The 19020-nt window shown below is 39.8% G+C and overlaps 2 protein-coding genes across 3 annotated transcripts in view; one reads left to right on the plus strand and one right to left on the minus strand.

Moving 5' to 3' along the window:
- Positions 1-1437: 1437 nt before the first annotated feature.
- Positions 1438-4364, minus strand: tstd3 (thiosulfate sulfurtransferase like domain containing 3). Its single transcript, XM_056379650.1, has 4 exons — positions 3988-4364; positions 3711-3881; positions 3183-3342; positions 1438-2720 (listed from the first exon to the last, which is right to left on the minus strand). Exons 1-4 carry the CDS (start codon positions 4124-4126, stop codon positions 2663-2665), a joined length of 528 nt encoding a protein of 175 aa, XP_056235625.1. The 5' UTR covers positions 4127-4364; the 3' UTR covers positions 1438-2662.
- A 641-nt stretch (positions 4365-5005) lies between these two features.
- usp45 (ubiquitin specific peptidase 45) overlaps positions 5006-19020 on the plus strand; it is a 36125-nt gene continuing 22110 nt past the window's right edge. Inside the window, exons 1-6 of one of the 2 annotated variants that reach the window (XM_056381203.1) lie at positions 5006-5287; positions 6018-6128; positions 6655-6824; positions 7738-7838; positions 8608-8708; positions 17651-17802. In XM_056381203.1, coding sequence (XP_056237178.1) covers positions 6026-6128; positions 6655-6824; positions 7738-7838; positions 8608-8708; positions 17651-17802 — 627 coding nt within the window. In that variant the 5' untranslated portion in view covers positions 5006-5287; positions 6018-6025. The remainder of the gene's footprint in view (positions 5288-6017; positions 6129-6654; positions 6825-7737; positions 7839-8607; positions 8709-17650; positions 17803-19020) is intronic. The other variant, XM_056381204.1, reaches the window with a different exon arrangement.

Genomic DNA, 19020 nt, shown 5'->3' on the forward strand with positions numbered 1-19020 from the left:
TTAAAATACGCAGAAAAAAGAAAATGGAATTAACTGCTTCAGAGGCAAAATATGGAGGCAGGAAAAAAAAGGGGGGGCGGGGGGCTGCAGTCTGGAGTTTACGCTTGACATGACACAGTGATATGAGGGGAGAAAACAGTGGTCAGGCCTCTTCATTGACACCTACAGGGTCGCTTTGTCAAGGGTCAGTAAACACTGCAGTCCTTAAAGTTTACTGTAAACATTAACTGCCGGCAACATCAACCCTCATAGAAAAACGAACACCTGACACACAAAGAGAAAATCACAGAATAACCAAAATATAGATCATAACATGTTCTAAAGCCAGATGAGTTTCACACAACATTTTATTATTCTTGCGTCATGATGGATTGAGTGATCATCTATTCTTTTCCACTGACCTCAGATCTCGCAGCTGCATGGGACTTTTGGGAAGAGGTGGAATTTTTATCTCTGCTAATTCTTTTCATGTCACAACCAAATCACATTACTCATCACTGTGGTATTTTCATGTGGTAGATTACAGCATTTATTATGTCACACCTCAAATGCCAGCACAACCCCACCTTCTACATTTCATATTACTTTTCTTTAATAAACATATTAAGTATTGTTATTACACCAAATAAGGAAATGCTTGATATTTTGTATATGGTATATAATATTATATAATATACAGTATGTGATCCTTTGATGTCCGCAGTGAAATGCTGCACGTTTTATCAGTTAGTGGTGGCTAGTGTACTTTTTAATGCTGGGGCAGCATTATGTCAGACATGAACACAAGGAGACTGGACAAGCTGGTCAAAAAGGCTGGGTCAGTGCTTGGCAGGAGTCTGGACTCACTCAAGACTGTTGTGGAGAGATGCATGCAATGTAAGATGGAGGCCATCTTGGACAATACCAACCATTCTCTCCACAACATTCTGGAATGAAGCGGCTACAGAAGCAAATATCTCATCTCACTGCGCTGCAGAACAGAGAGGTTCAGGAGATCCTTTGTTCCCACTATCAGGCTATACAGCACCTCAGCCAAAGGAAGTGGACTAATTTAATTATTAATGTTTATTTATTATCAACTGTTATTATTATTATGAACAATGAGCTAATGGACACATGAATTTCCCCTAGGGGATAAATAAAGTATCTATTTATTCATCTATCTATCTATCAATCTATCTATAATGATGTTACTCATGTTTTAAGTCAGTTAGACCAGAGAGAGGTCTCACTTACTGTCATTTTTTGTAGCCTCTGACTTGTGAAACAAATTATCATATCAAAATCATGTTTATTCAGTTATTCTCATAAAATGAGAAAAAGCCATGAAGTATAAGTTGATAAAATGGTGTAAAATGTACTTTTTAAAGAGGGTCCAGGTTGTTTAGGTGGAGGGTTAAGCTAAAAATGACACAAACAATACAGGGGGCATAGACCTGATGTCTTTCAGTCATTTATTGCATTTTATGTTTCCCTAATGTAATGATGGTTGTACTCAGGGTGATATGTTACACTCAAAGATCTGGTTTAATATTTAAATATGAATACGAATAGTCATGGGGGTTTCCTTGTCTGCTTGGACAATACTGTTTAATACAAGCAGGGATAGTATTAGCACTTCTGAGATAGATTCTTTACTCGTGCATCATGAAAATCTCGCAGAGGTCAGTTTCCTTTTCAGTGACAATGACTCAGTGCCGACAAGCTCCTGCTCAGCTTTGTGAGGAACTCGGATCATTTATGAATCTAGACGAAATTGATGATGAGAATATTATTCGTGCATTCGATTTGGACTTTCAGCTCGAGCTATAAAAAGGGAAATTTATAGGGAACAAGGTCCGTGGCCGTGGTCAACACAGAGGCATTCTGCTCAGCTGAAAACAAACACATTCATTATCATGAATGACAGTGGGACCTGTTAACGTTCCATGGAGGGTTGGTGGCAAATTCATACTGAGGAACTGTGGATATTAGACATGGTCCTTCAATACCGTAGATCATCTTTGTCCCAGTAACTGTCACCTCAGCATGGCTCTGCATGTTTACTTATATCACAAATGATCCAAGTGAATGTGTTTGTCCCTAAGTTGTAAAAAAAATATGTTATTGTGTAAATATGTTAATCAAAACTATAATTTTTATTTATTGAATCATGTTGGCAACAAGCACCGACTGTTGCATCTATGAGCAAACCGGCTGTTTAATATTTACAATACATCAACTTGAAAACTGTTCATAATATGCAAATGCAAGACTCATTTACTCACAATCATACACTGTTAAGTAGTCATTTGCATAGTTAGTCTGTCTTCTCATAACCGTGGTAATGTTTACAACAGTCACTGGTTATATATGTTTGTTTCAAAGTTGTAAAGGGTTTGTAAGTAGTTCTGTGCTGAAACAAATTTACAAGAAACTTCAAGTCATTTTATAATAGTTCTGAAAAGCAACAGACGTGATTGTGTGAGCTGATGTGTGTTGAGCCCTCTGGTTTCAATCTTTGGGATTCACTGATGAGGAAAACAAATTAAATCAAAGTGTTTGAACCTTTTAGAAACCCTTTACAAGACTCCTCATTATGCGCTGTCACTTTCCAGTTTGATCTCAGGTAAATTAAATAAAGAGCTTTAAATAATGTGTCATCTCTTCTTTCATCCCTGGGTCACTTATGTTGCTCATTCTTCACCCAGTCTTGCCATCCACCCGAGTAATGCTGAACACTGAAATGGGGAACAAAAAATGGGAAGAAAGCAGGATTAACTTTTGCATAAACAGGGTTGTGTCTAGCAATCACACTGCACACTGCATTTCATAATTTCATTGTTAAACTCAGTATCTTTTTCTCAAATTTTCAATCATATAATGGAGATGTGGTATGTGGCATCTTTTCAAAGCCACTGCATGATGGTTGGCATCATGCAACAACAGGGCAATAACTTCAAGCAGGTGAAACTTAATGTTGTCTCATGATGGGATATAAAAGTCAACCAAAGCCATAAAACTGTCCTGCTATTCAGACCTTTATCCAGAATAAAAAAGCTATAACTTTAAGAAGAACCAACAATAATATCTTCTTCAACATTTGCTGTACATGACTGCAATAATTCAATCATTCGTTGACTTAAATGGTGAGGCGAGAATAAATGATTTTGACAGACATATGCCAAGTAAATATGTCTCACTCTTTGTATCCGAGTGATGCAGCTGTGTCGAGTGCGTTTTTGCTTCGGACCCCTGCCAGACAGGTGAACACTATGTTTCCTGTCTGCTCTGGCATTTCACCACCATACTTTTCTTTGAACTCTTCCGCACCCAGCTGGAGGGCAGTGTTCACCTGACCCACTGCACAGACAAACAAGCACAGAGAGGTCAAGTGTTGAATATGTGCTATTAGGTCAAACAAAACATTGGTGGGTTTGCTGTTTCCAATTGTTGTAGTAATAATCTCAAATCACTGTAACAGCTTATTCTCTCTCATACAAGCTTATTTTAATGTTGCACTGAATGTAACATTTAGGGAATTTAGCTTTTAAGTAATCTTACCACAATAAAAGCAGAGGCCTCTGACAGACCTCTAGGTCAATGTATGCTTTAAGATTCAGGACTTTCCTATATTTGTTCATGGCCTACAGATAACACAGACTATTAGACTATAAACTACAACAACTTTACAACAATTTTCTGTGTACTTCAGGTAGACCAACACTCACGGGGAACGTTAATGGACCCGGGGATGAAGCCGTACTCTCTGAGCTCCCAGGGCTCTCTGACATCTATAACTACAGCTTTCCGGCCGGCCAGGAGCTGTTTCAGCTGCTCGTAAGTCACATCTGTGCTCGGTGGCGCAGAACTGAACCTGCTACATAACAGCAACTCTCCGGCTGAGAACAAAACAAACATGATGGTAAGTCACAGGCTGAAGAGCTGACATTTAAATGGGCGGTAGATAAGATAACAAATGAAAACAGCGCTAAATGTAAAACTCACTTTTGCAGCCAGGATGAGAGTTGACAAGGCTGGACACAGAGCTTCGTGCCCCCGGGACAGTAGCCCCTCGCAGGGCGGTGCTGTTCCATAACAGCCGCGGGACCACCCCTGCAAACCTCCAACACCTTCTGAGAGCCATGTGTGATTAGTTACACTCTATATTCACACTTTTTCAACACAAACCCGTAATTTGATAGGAATACTGCGTGTGACAACCGTTAGCGGTAACACTACCCAAGCTCAACCTTTCTATAATGACCTGCGCGTGCGCAGTACTACGGATCACCTAAAGGACAAAATACTCTTTCCCTTGATTTCATCATGTCAAACTCGAACGCAAGTCATTTCCCAAAATTTCAAAGGTCAAAACATTATCAACATAAATAAGCGCCATGTACCCGAGGTAACTCAAACTAATGCAATGGGGTATTATCAACGACATAATATCTGATGCATTCGTGGTCGTGGGAAAAACGGAAAAGTGATAACCAAACACTTGTCCATATCTGAGCATAGATTTACTCGTAATTCATCGATGCCCCGTGCCGCTCTCAGAGGCAGCAGATAACTACCTCAGCTTCCCTGACAACTAAATAAACAAATTACCCTAAGATGTGTTCATAATATCACTCATGATCTTGAACTGAGTCATATCTGTTTATGTTCAAAATAAAGGTTATAAACTACACCATCTAAATGAATGCTTAGTCTTATGACACCAAAAGACTGAATTTGAAAATTGTGATGATACTACTTGTTTCATAAAAAAATGAACAGATTTGAGGCAACAACACACGATACAATTCTTCAGGACAATATATTTATCTTAGAGTTCCAGTTTTTAGTCTCTGTAAATAAAATATAACAACAAACGTATCACTCTATGTTTCCAAAAGTTTTATAAAACACCAGAAGAGCTTTTGAATACGAAAGCAAAATATTTTGCCACCTTTAGGAAGATTATCCATTGTCCATGAATGCAACATTGGGACATACTGAGCCGCCGTAGTGCGTCACATGTTGACTAGTGTTGCTAGTTGTTGCTAACGAAAGCTTGACAACATTTAAGAAAGTCAGGCGCAAAAACGAAGAGCTATTAAGACATTGATCTGTTGATGCCGCTACATTACTTTGAAATGTCTTAATATCGCCGTGTATTGTTGGATATACACACCTGTTAATGTTTTATTTATTCTGACAAGCTAATGTAGCTAGCCTGTTTGCTAGCCAGGAAGAGTTGACATCTCACTGTTGGCTTCAGGTTAGCTAACACAGTGAACATAGGAGCTGAAATAAAGAGGTGAGTTCGTTCTGCTTTTTCGTTAACTCTAAACATGAAAAAATAATTCATTCGCTGTTTAAATTTCTTTGAGAAACGATTGACAAGCTTTTCATATTCACCTAAGCTGGACAGTCGGGGCTAATTGAGGCCTCTTAACCGTGTTCTTGCCCATTACCAGATAGTTACTCCTAATCACCTTTCATCTGAGAGGCTATATTTATTCTCAGTGGCAGACTATGCATTCCGTTAGTATTTACAATTTTCTATTGTTTTGACGCAGTGCTCCTATACAATGATTTATAAATGCTTATTTATTTATATATATATATAATATATATATATAAATATGTTGGGATAGGTGACTGCCAGCCTTAATAGTGCTTGAAGGTCCTCCCATCTATGTTGGGTGAAAACTTTAGAAATAGTTTAAAACATGACACCCCAATTTTAGGAAAACGCAGCCAATCCAAGTCAATCACCTGACCTCAGTCCACATGTGGAGGTGTCTGTGAAGGTTTGTGCTGAAGTTAAAAGGCAACACAACAGAAATGTGCAACTGTGCAAATACTTGCAGACTGCACTGTAGCTACTTTCGAGGTATTGCATGCTGCACTAAGTAAAATAATAATGGAAGTTAGAGATGAGTGCTAGTTTTGCTAAGTTCAGGTATCATTGTTAAACCATAGTTATGGTGAAGTAGTTTAGTGTAGTTTAGTAAATTTATGTTGTCTTCCATGTTCACCTCCAGAGCTCCAGATGCGGCTAAAGGACCCTTTCTCTTTGAAAGCCGCAGACATGACTAAGCGGACTAATAAACCGAGGAAACCTCGAGATGAAGAGTCATCAGATGAAGTCAGTGGTAAGTCACTGAGGCCCCAGACTATTTAAAAGTTAGGGCTATGAGTTTTCATTTGGTATAGGTTCGTATCACTGTGCTTGTGGATAGTAAATAGGAGTAAGTGTATACTTAGGCTCAAAACGCATAACTTTGTAGAAGTTTTTTAAAATGTACACCACAAGCATCAAGCAATGTACAAAATACATTTGTGCACTGCCTTTTGTCATTTTTGTCTGATTTGTCGATTTATGGGGTGTTATAAATTTGTCCTACTAAATCAACACAATAAAGTGTATGTTAACCAAGCCCCATTACACTAGTGGAATATCCATTAAAGGGGATTTATCTTGCGATTAATAGAATATATGCTTGTGTTTTAGAGGGATGTCCCACTTTGTATGATTTTCTGCAGGTGCAGCGCACATTGTCTCCCTTTTTAAAAAGGGAAAATCATTCACAGAAACTGGACCCTAAAAGTGATTTGATTATGATAAATCTATCATTATAGAATGTTAATCGTTATAGTATATTTTGTTTTTTTAATCAGGGTTGACTTGCCAGCATGTGAGTAAGGCAGTGGACCTGAGCTCAGTGAAGAAGTCAGTGCTTTCCAGCGTGTGGTTGGTGTGCTCAGAGTGTCTAAAGGAGAGGACCATGATCGATGGAGAGCCAGCAGCATCACATGACATCCTGGTGTGTTTAAAGTGTGGTTTCCAGGTGAGATTTGTTTTTCTAACATTAAACATTAAAACACAACACATAGCACAAACTATTACTGAGTTATATATACATACATACATGTACATATATATATATATATATATATACACAAAAATAGATTTTTTTTTTTTTTTTAACTTTTGTTTATTTATTTCTTACTTTTTTTATCATACAAAATGCCTATACCCAGTATACACAGAGGGACATGATCATTTATGACCTTGACTTACAGCATTGTCAAAGTCATGGTCATTGTAATTCTATTTTTAATTCTATGTGTGTTTAATTGGTCATTAATTTAGTTTTATGCATATATGAAAGGAAGCATGTATCGTTCAGTTCTATGTCAGTCACCAGTATATTCAGTGTGACTATAACATGTTACAGTATGAATTATTACACCAGGAATCACAGAAAGGAACGCTTGCATTTTTCCTTCTGTTTCTTTCATCAGAAGAATTAAAGCTACACTTTGTGCATTGAAATGATGAAAGAGAAATCTTGATGTACATTTTGTTTCTAACAACACAGAGATACAACTTTTACATGTTGTTTGACGCTGCTGGTTGTGTTTATGTCTGTGTGTATGTGTCTGTTTGTATGTGTGTGTGTGTGTGTGTGTGTGAGAGAGAGAGAAACAAAGAACATGGAGAGAGGGGAATATCATTGGAAAATCAAAAGTTATGTTTGTAAAACAATTCAACATATCGATACATTTACAGTGAGTCTATTGTATATTGTCAAAGGACTTTCTTACTTTTTTACCCATATAGCTCTAGTTCTACCACCTGCGAATTTGGCTTTATTGAGGTGGGAATTAGCCATAGTCTTTAAACATGGACATGTGTGCTGTGGGTCTGAATTTGCTCTGTGCTGGTTAACAAAGATTTTTAAATGAACTATCTTACAGGGCTGTAACCAGTTGGGGATCCAGCATGCTGTCAAGCACTACCACACTTTCCATCCAGAGTCTCACTGCATCACCATTAGCTTGAGCACATGGAAGGCCTGGTGAGGAAAACCTACATTCATTGTGAACTCTAAAAGCCAAGACTGCATGGTCTGTGCATAAATTATAATTCATATGCAGTTGTTCGTGTTGTTTAATGAAAAATGCCAGTTCAGGAGGTATTGCCTAATGTCATTGTCCTACTTGTACTAATGCAAATGTGTGTTGACGCCTGTGAGCTCGTTCAACGATAGCCGAGGCTGCCTAAACGCTTTTAAGGCTTATTGTCCCATTGAATGACGACATGCAATTCAGTGCATCAAAGCTTGTTTCATTATCCATCTATTACAATTAAAATTAAACGAGGAATTAGAGAGCTGGAAACAGCTCAACAGAGACATCTCTCCCTCAAAGTAAAAGTTGCATGTTTTGAAGCGTCCTGGCTACTGTGGTCAACTTAATGAGAACTAAACAAAATAAATAAACAAATAGCCTATATAATGAACACAATAGGCACCAGTATTTTTACATACATCCTACACTGTAGGTGTGTGTTGTCCTGAAGTGTTCTTGGTCTTGCCTCCACATTTTTCAGGGCAGTTTCAGTCTTTAAACCTGTGTATTATTTTTGCTTCATTTTTACCAATAACCTGGTATTAAATGATTTTTCACTCCATTATGGTATTTGAAGGTGATGGTTTTCCACTCAAGCCAAGTAATTCTGTTGTCAAATAATGCTTAATTTCAACAGTAGTTTCTTAAGGGCTGTTAAGTCCCACAGTAACTTAAAGCCTTTTTGTGTCTGTCTATGACCCCCTCTTATTGTAACAGGTGTTTTGAATGTAATGAGGAGCTCTCCACTCACTGCAACAAGAAGGCTTTGGCTCAGACCCTGGACTTTTTACAAAAGCACTCTGTCAAGGCAACATCAGGTAAGGTGTTTAGTAACATTCTGAAGGTCTGGCCAGCTACTGATGTTGAATTAAGCTTTTATGAGACATGTAGATCCTCACTGCAATTTCAGCAAGGCAGAAGTCAGTTCAGTTGGAGTTTTGTACAAACCTTCATTTAATTTAGCAACACTGTCATTTGAAGTAGAAAATGGGTTACCTTGAACACACACAACTCTTAATGATAATCACATATTAATGCTGCAAACTTCTTTTTAATAATCTGCACTGGTGAATCTCAGACAAGGCTTAATGTGCTTTTGTATTTGAACACATACCCAGAATATAATGTGATCAGAAAGTGAAGTGGGTGGACTACTTTTCACCAGAAATACCATGACTGCATACAAGATTATTACTGGCTGTCTTGTTGCAAGATCAGAGACTGTTGAACAAAGTGATCTGTAAAACTGACAGACTGACTTGCCTGGTCACTCAAGTTCAAATGTATCATTGTCAGTACATATCAGGACTCGACTGCAGACCACCTGCTCCCCCTGGTGGCAGTGGTTGGCTGAATCCCTGGATTTAACCTGTGGTACTCAATGTAGGGGCAGTTTATATGCAGTATTAGCTCGTACCGCAGTGTGATGGGTGTGACCATTCAGTGTTACAAGCATGATTTCTTATGGATGGAACTACTTTTGCTTTGATTTACCAGGGTTTTGAGAGCCCCTTTTTCATGCCTTATTAGGGTCATAAAATTTGAGGAACTGTTACTACAAAGTAAGAAAATCATCATGCTTATTACTTACCAGTAAAATTGTGAAGAATTCAAGTTTCATACTGATCAGTTCATACTGACGTTTGACAGCCTGACCGCCTACTTTCAGTCTTCACTTCCTTTGACCTTACTCAGACCACCTGAGCCCTCCTTCCCACAATCAGTCAACCATATATTTATTACAACCCCCCTCCTTCTCTGTACTTACACACACATACACCTTCTGTTGCTCCCTCCCTGTACCTCTCCTAGTTTGTGCTGGCATACTGAGAGGCCTTTTAACAGGCTGTAGCTGATCAGGGTGGTGGGCATCATCACTTTTAGTCTCACTGGCTGCCTCAGCTTAGCCCCCTGCCCGGTGCTGAGTGGCCAGAGGCCAGCCACCCAGGCCCAGTCAGGCTGGTCCACCCTTAGTCTCTCAGCCACGACTGTAGAGTTGTGGGATATATGCTGCAGCAATCCCCCCACCCTCACCCCCACCCTGCATGTCGCATGACTGAACACATTAGAGGAATTAGGCGCTTGAGTGATGCTTCCCGGCTGGGTTCCCTGAAGAACAAGAGCAGCTGCGTGGGGTTCAGCCTCTGTTTTGTCGTTCTTTGTCTTTCCATCACTATCTGTTTCTGTCCCTTGCTTCCTCTGCTGAGCTGCTGTATGTCTCACCACCTCTGGGCCTGTGCGCTGCACTAGTGAGAGCCAGGATCCTCAACAAGTCAGAGCGACTAGATCCTAACAGCTGGAGCGCACTAACTCTCAGTGGACACACACATTCACAGATACACAGATACACAGATACACATACACAGAGTGTTGAAAAGAATGTTCAAATCAACCAAATACCCTTTTTTCTTTCAGCTTGTCTTATACGTTTTCTGGCCATTATAGATGATTTAAAGTTTCACTAATAAACTGAAGCTGAAGGCTGAATTCTCTTGACAATGTTCTCTTTGCAACACAGAGCACAAGCTCTTCCTGGAGTTCCTCCAAGTACATTACATACCTGAGGAATTTGTGCCATCTTTTAGTAAAATTTGTTTTGAGAAGGCCTGTATAGTTTGTTGTGTCAGACCTCTAAGAAAGAGAGGTATTGAAAGATTACTTGAAGTTGGTTGACACATGTACATTTTCAGCATTACTATTCCTGTAGATTCCACTTTGTTGATGCTGTTTTTCATCACAATACACAGCATTCATCAAGAAATTCATGCATCTTTGAGCCAGTTAAGCAAAGACCATGAATGAGCAATGTGTGTGTGGTCTGTTCTGTATGTTTTTATGTTGGTGGAGCTGCCCTTTAGTTTACATGGTGCCAACCAGTGGTCCAGTAATCTGATGAGCCGGACAGTCGCTTACTACAGCTTTCCCATTTGCTTCTTTAAATTACCTGTCACCTTTCTTGCCACCCAATTGTTCCACACCGGTCGGCCACATGGGTATAGAAGCGGGCAGCCACTGTTGCAGCAAAATAGACGGTTGTCATCTGTTGAGGAGCTTGTGAAATTGCATTTCAGTGTGAAGGCCAGGTTTTCAAAAAAAGCTGCTGTTTTTCCTATACACCCCAAGCACAAAAGAGCCCCAGCAAGGATATTTTTTCAGAATCCATAATAATTTTGTACAACAACAGCTCAGGGAAGAAAGAAAGTCGATTAACTGTGCTCTCTCATCATCAAGGCCTTCAGCTCAAGTACCAGAGTCCCAGTAAAAAGCTAATTGACCTCAGGGAGCTAGACTCCAGCTTGTAACACAGCTGGGGAGTCTTTGTGGAGCAAATTAAAATGTTGGTTCTGAATAGACATCAGAGCTTGTTTCTCATTGGACTCTATCAATTCTTTCTTGTTTTATGTTACTTATTGTTATCAATCACTACATTACTGTATCGTTGTGTTGCTGTAATATTATAATATGTATGTATATTATGTTTCTTTTGGGGAAAACATTTTTTTGGAAACATTTATAACTTAAATAATCAAAAACTATAGCTATATTTTTCAATTACCAGCCTTAAGTATATGGAGACATAGTTTATAAAAAATGTTATTCCACAGATTTGATTTCTAACACTGACAGTATCTATTAAACATATGACCTTCCACTTCTTTCAGATAAATCTGGGAATACATATATTAAAGCATAAAGGAATAAAGTTAAATTAATGTGTGGTATGTGCTGGCTGAAAATTATATCTGGGTATTTTAAGCTCTTTGAAAAATATGCAAACTCTTAAGTATTTATGCATTTTTTCTGAAACGTTTTTAGAAAGGAATGAGGGAATTTTCAAATCGGGAAAATAATTTAGATCAGACCCATTTAAACATGGTTTTACTAAAGATTAATAATGATAATTTTATGTGACATTTTCATGTCTACTTTTCTCAACTCTATCAAATCACGTTCTCCTATGGCTCCGCAAAGTAGTGTTGAAAACAACCCATACTTGAAATCATCAGAGTGAGTTGTCAGTCACAGGATGGAGCACATCTGTTGTTTTTCAGCTTCCTCTCAAACTTGTAGGATTGTTCTTTTCCCTCGTTCCCACAACGCAAACACAACAACATACCTTTATAGACAGTTACAAACCAAACTACTGACAACAATGAAATGCACAATCAAGTTGCACAAATTAGGCAAGAGTGCATTAACCCCTACTCTTCATCTGTGTCTGTCTTTAGTTGTTGATTCATCTTTAAAATAAATAAGGTTCACAGTTTTCTCTGACCCACCAAACTGTTGAAACAGTTTAGTAGGTCACCACTCCTCTTTAACATGGTGTAATGTTACTGTAGTGTTGGTCGTAATCGGACTAAATGTCTTGGTGATGTGCTGTACACCTGTGCATCAAAGTTTCAGATTTTAAACCAAACGTGAATCTTGTTTTCTTCTTTTAGCCCAGTGTCCTGAATGGAGTGCTGTCATGGTGGAAAGGTTATTACAAGCTTATATCAGGGATGTTTACATCCTGTTTTGACTCTACAGTTGGACACTTGTGAGTCCAGTTTGTACTAGGCTCAGTTTTTCCATGTCTCTACTGACTTCTCCTCTGAGAAACCTTGGTGAAAGGCTGATGTAGAGGGTATAGTGTTGTATCATCATTGCACTTATATTCACCTGGTGTCCTGCCTCTGGTTGTTGATTTTTGGAAACCACAGTCTTTAGTATTCCATCAGTTTAGCTTGGCTGAGTCAGTAGCCAGTAAGATGCTTGTCCCCTGGTGGTACTTTCATGGATGTAATCAAGGGTGATTTTGTCTTTATTCCCACCATCGCACATGAAAGTAGGCCAGATAGTGGGTTAGGAAAAGCTGTGTGTGTGTGTGTGTGTGTGTGTGTGTGTGTGTTGTGTGTGTGTGTGTGTGTGTGTGGCTGTAAGTAACATGGCACTGGATTCTCTTGGCCTCAGATGGCAAGGAAACAGGCTTTTCATGCCCTGCAGTCACAACAAATTAGCGAATTAATAAGACATTTGGTGTTGCCTGGCCTTCCTCTTGACTGCATGCTCTGCATGAAGGGATCTGGCCTTGACCCTCCACAGTGCTGCACTATGAGTGAAAATGGGTGCATGAAGCCCACTGGCCATACGATTTGATGGTTTCTCAGCCCAACTGTGAACCACATTAAGAGGGCTTTAAGATGTATTTTACGGAATCTTGTTTTTGACTCGATTATATCGATGCGCTTTTATAATAAGCAGCTATTGGACTACAAAATACTCTTGTGTTAGATCTGGTTCACTTGTAAAATTAAGAGAGCAGCAAGTATTGGTGTACAACAAACTTGAAAAGAATACACTTTGTTTATGGCATTGTTTCATTAGCTTGAAGTTTTTACATAAAGTCTGGTGTTCAGCTTGACAGACTCAAAAATAATGCAAACGCACGCAAGACAGAACTATTTATTTTATGAGAAATTTCAGCTAAGCTTGCTTGTTTTTTCTTTTTTGAACAACTCCAGTACTGTTCTCTGTAAAAAAGTAAACAAGTCCCATGTTTCTTTGTGTGTCTCTTGTGTGAAAATGAGCAGGCATTGCAGGAGGTGTTGGTGTACATGCATGCATGTGGATGAGCCTCAGCACCGTGATGCTTTCCTCTGCCCTGGGGAAAGGCTCCGCAGTGTCACTGCTGCCCATACTCGGTGGCTGAGCAAGGAGGGCCAGGTGGTGGTGTCGAGTGCAGCACAGTCAAGCGTGGACGCAGTGCATGCTGACATTTGCCTTCGCTGACTGCTGCAGGGAGAGGAAAAATCTGCTTTTCCATATGCTTGTGCTCGTTGCAAGCCTTCCCTCCACCCACTGCTCCCCCTATTGCCCTCCTCTGCCCCCCTCTCCCAAGTCTCAACCAGATGGCTCCCTGAACATTGTTTACCTTGGGTGACGGTCCCAGATGCAGAGTGTGTCCGTCGGCATCCCCATTCCGCCCAGTTAGTTTCCTCATTCCTCTGCTCCCTCTTAGCTCTAGTGTCAGTCGTAGCTCTTCGAGTCAAGTAACATTAAGTCTGTTGATTTTGGGCCTCTGCTCACAAACACCATAAGATGTAGACACAGTCATTTACACACTTTTTCTGTCTCTCCAATACTTTCTCTTTGGCTCAGTTGTTCACACTTGCGCAAAATTTTTTTTCACACCTTCCCAGTCTCACACCAAATCCAGTAATCCACAGTTTGTTTTTCCTGATCGGGGCTGCAAACATTCCCCATCTCCACTTGTTTTCCATGCATTGCGTGTGTTGACATATGGGAGCTCCCTTATGGCTGCATATTGAAGATGGAAATAGACCTCCAGATGTTGCCCGCACAGAGGGCCAGATGCATTTAGCACCATTGGGTGGAGCGCCACAACAGCATGTTGTCCCAGCAAGCTGAACCTCGCCCTTCTCGGTCCCAAAACTACAGAAAGATGTTTTCTTCATTTCTCATCAGTGTTAAACATTAGAAAGCAAAATAAATTTCAAATTTCCAAACTGTTTGACAGAAAAGTTGCCCTTTTACTTTGACACATTTGAGTGCAATTTGATTGAGTATAAAATGCAAGCTGCCAGGCCACGAGTAAAAAGCCCAAGGTTCAGATTCCACCGACTGTGACCAGGGCACTCTTGCTAATGTCCTTGGCCTTGGAGAGGAAAAGCTGTAGGTTGAATAGCTTTTTCAACAAATGTGTTGTGCACAAGGAGTGGTTCTATGAATGGAATATGTCCTAAGGCAAGGCCATTTGTGTGTTGAGGAGAAGAACAGTGAGAGTAAAGGTGCAGGTTGTTATGATGATTATGACAGTTAACGGTTCAATTGATTTTCCGTAGCTTGGGCATGAGCGGGTTCAAGCCAGTGACTTCGCTGCTAGCCTGCTCTCTTGACTGGATTATATGGGTGAAGTGCTCATGGACCAAACTTTTTTTGTGTTTACCAGCATTTAGTTGATTACTCTACAGCTTACGGCCTTAAAGTACTGCATCAGTCCCAGCAAGAATTTGCCATTTGCACTGAAATGTCTCGTCATCAGGAATTTGTTGTTTTATTTGCTATACAGTGGAAAATTCACTTTTACAGAATCATAGCATCTTTATCAGTCATTGTATTTGTACAGCAATAATATTTTAAATAACATGAAAATTGAATAATAAATCTAATAGTTTTCTGCAATGTATTAAAGAAGCATTTAGGCATTTTATGATGTAGCAAGGATAATCCAACATCCCAGATTTTTAAGACTGCTGCTGAAAATACATCAATTTGCAATGTAAACAATTATGTCATTTAAGGTATAATTATACCTAATAATCATCATAAGAATACATATACAGTTTTGCATTCTTAATAAAATCTTGTCCTTCCCTACCAATCAGGCAGTACCAATCAAATAGTAATAAAAATAGTAATATCATGTATTTTATTTCATCCATGAGTCTGCCATTCAGCATGTATGTGCATGTGTTTTTTTTTATGTTCAGCAGCATTAGGTTTCATGGAGCATGAAAACAGCACAAACAGTATGAAATATGAAATTTAAGCAGGAAAGGGAGAAAATCATCTGTTGCCTCTGTACAGCACCCCTTTTTTTTGTTTGCACTAACAAGGGCTGTGCTAGCTGAATTAATTAGAAGTGATCATCTCGGGGCGTTGTGTGGCGTAGTGGTCTAAGCAGGCGCCCCATGTGTAGAGGCTACAGTCCTCGCTGCAGTTGGCCCCGGTTCGAGTCCCGCATCGGACGGCCTTTACTGCATGTCGTTTCCCCTCTCTCTGCCTCCCCATTTCCTGTCTCTCTCCACTATCCTGTCCAATAAAGGCACAAAAGCCCAAAAAAATATACTTTAAAAAAAAAAAAGAAGTGATCATCTCGGGTAGTTTATTTTTTTCTACAAGTCTTGTATGCATACATATGCTACAACTAATCACTTCTTGTGGCTGGTAAGGTACACAGTGTGGACCTTTGTCTGTGCCCATGACATCTTTGTAAATACCCATATAATCACAAGTAGTGTGTTAGTGCCATAAAGATCAGATGGACCACGCGTTACTACACTATACTGAGCTTGTCATCCATCATGGAGCCTGAATGAAGCTGACTGTCTGTACTTTTCTGGATCCGTCAAACGTCTCCAATATCTCCTTGAGTGAACAGCTCTTTGCCTTAATGTGCGCCTTCTAGAGCAGCACGTCTTCATTCATCTCCTTACCTCGACTCTGAGTCCATTAGCACCACCTCCATCTTTTCAGTTTCCGTCTGAACATCGTGCTGTGCTATGCTCGCACATATTTTTCTTCTTCCCCAAATGCAGCTACCAATTTGACATAGAAAGCAACAGGAAGTGGCAGCAAGACACTTACGAAGTAGCTCTTTAATATATAATGTCCTATCCAACACAATAGTCTTGAAATAAAGTTACCTTTGTGAAACTTAGACTGTTCCATACTTGCTGGGACTTTGTCAGAGAGGTGTTTTTAACACTGACAGTTTTTGTGGTTGTAATTTGTAGTAGTAGTGTAGCAGATGCCATTATATAGGTATCCCCTGTTTTGTTCTACAGTGTATAAATGGTTGTTTTACTAACTCTGTTGTACTTCAAGTGTGCTCTGTGAATTTACAGTATGTGGGACAATGTGAATAGTAGAAGTCTGTGTTGGCAGACACTCTGTCTTAAATTACTCTACTTAGTCCCTGTGCAAAAAAAACTGCTCAGTTTTGTGCAATTTCTTGTACATCAAACACTGCTCACAGCTTCAGTAATGTTTTGTCTCTTCTGACCATTAAGGTAAAATGATAAGTTTAGTAAATGTAGCCGTTATCTGTTGGATCATGAGAGAGACAGAGAGAGAAGCCACAGAGGGTTGTTGTTGTTTGACTCAAAGCTGTGGCTTTTACCTTCCTTTAAACTTGCGCATAGGTAATACTTTTGGCTGAATACACTTCATTCTTTGTAACTAAACAAACAGTGTGCGTGATGGCTTGAACCTCTTCCACTCTAATCTACATTTCCAAGATTCCCCACTAGCTACCAACACGTTAATAACATATTATTGGTATTGAGTTATCTAGATGTTAGCTTTATTGTTAGCTGCTGGCACGCTATTGGCTCACGCAGCTACAGTACCTACTCAAAGTCTGTCCCCAACAGACTATCTGTATGACACTGTTAGATTCTGACCATCTGTGTCTTAGTTGCTGTTTAAGGTTAGTTTTCATTGGTGATCAGGAGGAACAGCTGGCTCTGGAGAGCCAACCCCGGCCCCCACCCCTCCCTCACTAACCAGCGGAAACTTCTACAGCTGTCATCTGCTTTCCCAAATGACCCAGCTTTCCTTCCAGCTGCCATCCCAGCACTCTGCTCCCAGGCCCAGTCTCGCTTCAAGGCTAAGCCCAATTTTTTCCGTATCTAGGCGCAATCCCAATTTAAAGGAAGCCGAAATTTTTCCAGCTGCAAGGCAGACTTCCACCCTCAATCTCAACCAAGTTGTCAAGCCAGCCACCATCTCAGCTGCAGCGTCGAGCTTGGCTGCCAAGTCTTGGTACAGAAATAACTTAAAAGTAAAAGCCAAATCAGGGTTTAGAAGTGGACTATTTTGTCAGACTGTCAACACACTGAAACCTCATAATGTTTCTGTAACTTCCAGGCTTGTACTGTTCACTATCCCTTGCATCATTTTACTAATATACATGGGTTTTGAGTTTCTACTATTGTACATCACAGACTTGTTTTTTTTGTGTGTATTCCAGCAGCATCACCCAAGATCATCAAGCTGCGGGAAGATCCATCAGATTATAGTGAGCCACCTAGAGGCAAGAGTCCAGTCATCAACAGCACCTTGGTTCCTGTCAAAGGCATCAGTAACCTTGGTAACACCTGCTTCTTCAATGCTGTCATGCAGGTCAGTATTACCATCGGGTCAAACGTAAACATTCCTGGAAGTGTTTGTGTCAGTATAGTGTAGAGCAGAAACTAAACATTTCAGAAAGAAAAGCTCATCATGATGCAAATTAATTATTTTTATTGTGCATTATGAAATATGCTGCAAAGGTATTGCTCCTTTTAGTTAGAACGAATACCTTATTAAATAACAGAAGTAGGCATGATTACAGCTACCTGTCTCTATAAGTCTGAAGCATGATCAGATTATTTTAAAGTGGATCTCTCACTGAGGATTACCTGCTTACCAGTTATTGATTTATCTCAAGAGACCTTGTGATAGCTTAATGAGTCACAGGGATTTCCGTTGGAAGATGATTGTTATATGAATATGTATGCCTTTACAATGCATAAACACTCCTCAAGTGGTACTTTGTCTTTTTCTGGCCTGTAGTAACCAGACTATGTTCTTACATTGACTGTGATTGTAAACAGGCTAGGCCTTGAGATCATTTTGAAGAATATTCAATGCAGCAGTAAATGCAGAGCTGGCTTGGGCACTTTCACCTGCCTATGCATGAGTGGCACTCAGATGGTGCAGAGCATGTTCACCATACAACATAGCTTAAGAGTCTCCCCAGTCTTTCTCTGGTCATGTCATGGTGGCTGCAAACTGACAAGCCTCTTCAACAATGAAGCTGTTTTTTTCCGCCATTTTGTTAATCACCCTCAGGGCCTTCCTCGTTGATTGAAATTCGAGTGAGCGCGCTTTACATGCTTTTGCCTCCCTCTCCCTGTCTGTTTGTATTGTCTCCTTGAAAATTGCAATCTTTCTGGTGAAAACACATAATTGTCACAGGATGAGCTGTGTCTGCGTTCACAATGCCAGCTCCATTGTGTGTTTTCCATAGCAACTGTCTTCATTGCCAGGATGTGACAAAACAAATATCTCTTGAAAGGGAAGGAAAAGATGCTTCTCTAACATAAAGGGACAATGACTGCTTCAGGCTATCGCCTCACCAAGGATCTTCTCTACATTTCAAACTCACAGATTGTGGATAGATTTGAAAGCCTCTTTCAGAGTAATGAACTCACCACAAGTTCCTTAAATCCTACTAAAATGGAGATAACATTTCACAAGGGTATTTTAATTGACCACATCGAATTGCCACAAACTATTCGCAGATAGAGTTTCATATATTTGGAGGATTACAGCTTTTATTGATGTTAATGCTTTTTC

This window comes from Seriola aureovittata, chromosome 7 (assembly GCF_021018895.1).
Source record: "Seriola aureovittata isolate HTS-2021-v1 ecotype China chromosome 7, ASM2101889v1, whole genome shotgun sequence".
Lineage (NCBI taxonomy): Eukaryota > Metazoa > Chordata > Actinopteri > Carangiformes > Carangidae > Seriola > Seriola aureovittata.